The sequence below is a fragment of the Akebia trifoliata genome, chromosome 11, assembly GCF_017979445.1.
Source record: "Akebia trifoliata isolate Shusen 1 chromosome 11, ASM1797944v1, whole genome shotgun sequence".
NCBI classification, from domain to species: domain Eukaryota; kingdom Viridiplantae; phylum Streptophyta; class Magnoliopsida; order Ranunculales; family Lardizabalaceae; genus Akebia; species Akebia trifoliata.
The window spans coordinates 28,433,594-28,438,218 of record NC_141385.1 but is presented as its reverse complement, the minus strand read 5'-3'; the positions used below and the strand labels follow the sequence as shown (position 1 = coordinate 28,438,218).

The 4,625-nt window shown below is 39.2% G+C and overlaps 1 protein-coding gene across 1 annotated transcript; it reads left to right on the top strand.

Annotated features, from left to right (window-relative positions):
- Nucleotides 1–1,504: 1,504 nt before the first annotated feature.
- On the top strand, nucleotides 1,505–3,777 carry LOC147391209 (uncharacterized). The gene is made up of 2 exons (XM_086459028.1): nucleotides 1,505–1,739; nucleotides 2,819–3,777. Exons 1-2 carry the CDS (start codon nucleotides 1,505–1,507, stop codon nucleotides 3,775–3,777), a joined length of 1,194 nt encoding a protein of 397 aa, XP_086315154.1.
- Nucleotides 3,778–4,625: the final 848 nt, after the last annotated feature.

The window sequence follows — 4,625 nt, the reverse complement described above, 5'->3', positions numbered from 1 at the left end:
AATGTGTCGGTCCCACCGACATGCACCACCAGAACAAAATGAAGAAACATATATCAGTGGCAGAAGCATGGTTCTGCCGGTTCCACCGACAGTGCTTCCGATAGTATTCAACGGTAAGATTTTCGACCGTTAAGTTTGGTCGATGCCACCGATGGGATTCAGGTGCCACCGACAGGAAGCCGTTGAGAGTAGTTTCTATAAAACAGAAGCTCTAGGCTTCTTTGTTCTTTGAATCAACAACTTCTGAGTTAAGCCCAAACAAATAAGTACATTTCAAAAGGCTTAACAAAGTAAGAGGAATCGTTAGGTGAAGTCGAAACCATACACATCAAGCTACTTCATCTGAGTTGATCAAGCTTCACTTACTTCATCCTTCAAGCATTTACATTCTAACATTGAGTTAGGCGAGGAGCCAAAGATGAAGAAAATAGTGAAGATCCAAAGAATAACAAACTCACCTCATTCATCATAATTTTGAGTTTGATTATTTTGTTTCCATTTCAAAATACTCGTGTAATAGTTTACCTGATTTCTTCTTCAAAATCAAACACTTGATTTAGTTGTGGACACAAGTTGAGTGATAAAGGTTGCTGAGTTCCCGAAGTATAAAACTTAGACATTTTGAGTGGATGTGGTTCACTTAATCTTAGGGTTGCAGAATTAACCCCGAAAAATTTTTTATGTGCGGTTGAAGGTGAACCAAAAACCTCAGTTTTAGTAAACACCGAAGAACCATCGATTGGGGTTTTCTTGGGAGTGAACGTAGGCACAGTTGCTGAACCACTATAAATTGCGTGTCTTGTGCTTCTCTCTAATTTTCTTATCTTCATGCAAATATGAATGTATATCATGATTGATCATTACTTGCATAAATCTGTTGTTCCATGAATGATTTGGTGAATGTATCAATAGAACGAACTCATTAAAAATTCAGTCACACTTAAGTGTTCACATTTAGAAGAATTTTTAAATAGTCCTATTCACCCCCCCTCTAGGTCTATATATTGTCAAAGCCTGTTATTTCAATTGGTATCAGAGCAGGTTACTGTAGAAAGGTCTAACAACCTTGAGTGATCCGTGGCTTTGCATCATGTCTAGAGCCGATAAATGGTCGTCGGTTCATCCACCTATGTTCGAAGGTATCAAGTATGCCTTCTGGAAAAATAAAATGATGATATATATCAACTGTCTAAGTAGGGATGTGTGGGATATGATTGAAGAAGGTTGGAAACTTGCCGTTGACATGATCGAGGTAGATGGTGTCACTACCTCTATTCCGAGACCATCAAGAAAATGGACAGAACAGGATAAAATAGACAGTAGCAATAATTACAAGGCCTTTAACGCCATCACTAGTGCCATTTCCGATGATGAGTATCAATCGATATGCACGTGTCAGTCAGCCAAGCTAGCATGGAAAATTCTAGAGGCCGCTCACGAAGGCACGAGTATAGTGAAAAAATCTAAACTTTAACTTCTCCGCACTCAATTTGAAAATATTAAAATGGAGGAAAGTGAAACTGTCCAAGAGTTCTACGCACGTTTAAGTGACATCTACAACTCTATGTTTTACGTAGGGGAGACTGTCCCTCAAGGTAGGATTTGTGCAAAAATCCTAAGATCCCTACCTAAGAGATTTGCCTCTAAGGTTACCTCAATTGAGGAATACCGAGATGTGGAAACAATGATTGTTGAGGAAGTTATGGGGTCTCTTACTACCTTCGAACTCCATCTCGAAGGTACTCCCTCAAAAGGGAAGACTCAGGTCCTGAAAACATCTTCTTTGATGTCCACATCAAAACGAACATTTCGTATCGAGTCTCAATTCTCCTCCCATGACCATAAGAAGATATTGATTTAAGAGGATAAGGAGACTGAATCGGATGAGGAAGACTTAGCCTTATTAGCTTCAAGGTTTCAAAAGTTTATCAAAAGAAGAGTACCTGGTAACACTAGTAAATGTAATCATCCGATAGATAGACATGTGCCTATAAGTAGAATCTTGTCTAAACCAAGGGAAGATACTGAGTGTTACATATGTGGTGGTCGTGGTCACTACTCAAATGTGTGCCCCACTAAACCCAAATCCAAAGGTCTTTCTAGACCTAAGACTAAGGGCATAACAATGGCTACTAAGGCCACATGAGATGACTCTGTTGAGTCAGAGGGTGAAGAAGAGCTAGGTTCTCCCTCAGATGCTGAAGACCAAGACACTCTTCGGATCCTTTTGGTAGCCACCACGGTCTGTATCTCGGATGGGGATGAAATTTAAGGGGAACTGGATTCTGAAAGTCAGAATCACTCTTTAGTTACCTCTTCCTCTGATGAAGAAGGAGAAGATGAGGACAATGATGAACTTGAGCTTCAATCGGCATTTGACCAACTGTTCGTTAGTCATGTAAAGCTAACCAAAAAACACAGTTAAGAAAAACTCCAAAAGGAACAGTGGCATGCCCAATATAAGCAAGTCTGCTAGGAAAAACTCTCCATGGGCCTTGAATTAGAGGATATTAAGATCCAACTCTCAACAGCCTTAGAAAGACAGTCTAGCTTGCTCTCTACATCTGAGACAGTCTTGATTGAGAAAGATGAGATGCTAAAAAATCATCAACAACTCAAGAATCTCTTTTCGATGGCTAACTCCACAATAGCTCGTCAAAACTTAGAATTAGTAAATCTTCGTGATGAAAATAAATTTATTAAGTTTGACATCAATGAACTGCAAAAAAAAAAAAGACTAGACTTGAGTGTAACTACACTCAAGGAAGTTTGGAGTTACAAAAACTTCTAAGAGTATAGAAACCCTATGGAAATAAAGGAGGGTCAGGTTATGATAGGTATACTTTCACATCACTTCCATCTCCTACTGTGTTTGTGCATGGAGAGTCATCAAACACTAAGAAAAACTCCAAGAAAGTCATCACATGCAATTTCTGTGGTGGAATGGGTCACATGAAATTTGAATGTATCGAGTACAAAACTATCTACCACACAACCTCACAGATCCCTATTGATAAATCTTTATCTGTTGAAAAGAAGAAACATGATGAGGGAAAGAATCCACTATTAAATAAAGTCAAAAAAGCAAAAAAAGAAAAGTCTCCAAATTGGAAGGGAGTAAAGAATTCATCTCCTCCCAAACAAAGCAACAATATTGGGGAACTCTTCAAACAGATTGCTTACCTGAACCTAAAAGCTAAAGCACTTGCTAAATCAAGTAGAGGAAATCAAGGTGCGAGAAGGTATCCAAAGAAAAATTCTCCTTCAAGATCACCCAAGAAAGGTAGGTCCCCTACGAAGAGCTCACCTATTAAGGAGAACTTTCCTCCTAAATGTAATCCTCAACCCCTCAATACGACTCTACAATGGAAAGTCAAAAATGGGGATAACAAGTACCTTGTAATTCACATAGCCCTCAAGGTTGGAAATCTTTCGCGATGGTACCTTGATAGTGGTTGTTCCCGACACATGACGGGTGACCGTAATCAATTTAGCTACTTGGTTGATTTTGATGGAGGGTCAGTCACTTTTGGTGATGGCAGCACCGCTAGAATTATTGGGAGAGGAACTGTCAGTGGTCTTGGGTTGCCCACAGTAGAAAATCTATTGTGCGTAGATGGTTTGAAACATAACCTTCTTAACATATCCCAAATTTGTGACAAGGATCACCGAGTGAGCTTCAATCGTGAAGTTTGCGAAATCTCTACCCCGACTGGAAAAATTATCATGAGAGGTCTTCGCACTTCTGATAACTGTTATGTTATCGAAAACACATGAGATACCACCATAAGCAACATGGCTCAAATTGATAAAGTCTAGTTATGGCATCAATGTCTAGGTCACGTTCACTACAAGAACATGTTTCGACTTGCCTCAAAAGGCTTAGTTAGAGGATTACCAAAGTTGGGAAAACAACCAAGAGATGTCTGTGGGGAGTATCAAATTGGTAAAAAAAGTCGAAATACCCACAAAAAGAGAACAACTCTTGCAACCTCAAAACCCTTAGCACTTTTACACATGGACCTTGTGGATCCCACTAAAGTACAAAGTCTAGGTGGAAAAAGACATTTCTTGGTAATCGTTGATGATTACTCTAGATTTACTTGGGTCGCGTTTCTAAGAGAGAAATCTGATACTTTTGATGAATTAAAACAGATCATAAAGCGTATCCAAACAGAAAAGGAATTTGTTGTTGGTAGAATAAGAAGTGATCACGGTGGAGAATTTGAGGATAGTGGATTCACACAATTCTACGATGAAAATGGAATTCGACATGAATTCTCAGCTCTGAAGACCCCTTAGCAAAATGGAGTTGCTGAGAGAAAGAATCACGTTTTTCAGTAAATGGCCATAGTCATGCTACATAGTAAGAATCTTCCCAAAAGTCTGTGGGCCAAAGCTATAAACACTGCCTGTCACATCATCAATCGAGTATATCTTCGAGCAAGCCTAAACAAAACAACATAGGAACTATGGAACAACAAAACTCCAAGTCTCAAGCACTTCAAGGTCTTCGGTAGTAAGTGTTATATCCTAAGAGATCGGGAATATTTGGGGAAGTTTGATTCGAAAAGTGACCAAGCAATCTTTCTGGGATACTCTTCAAACAGTCGAGCTTTTTGAGT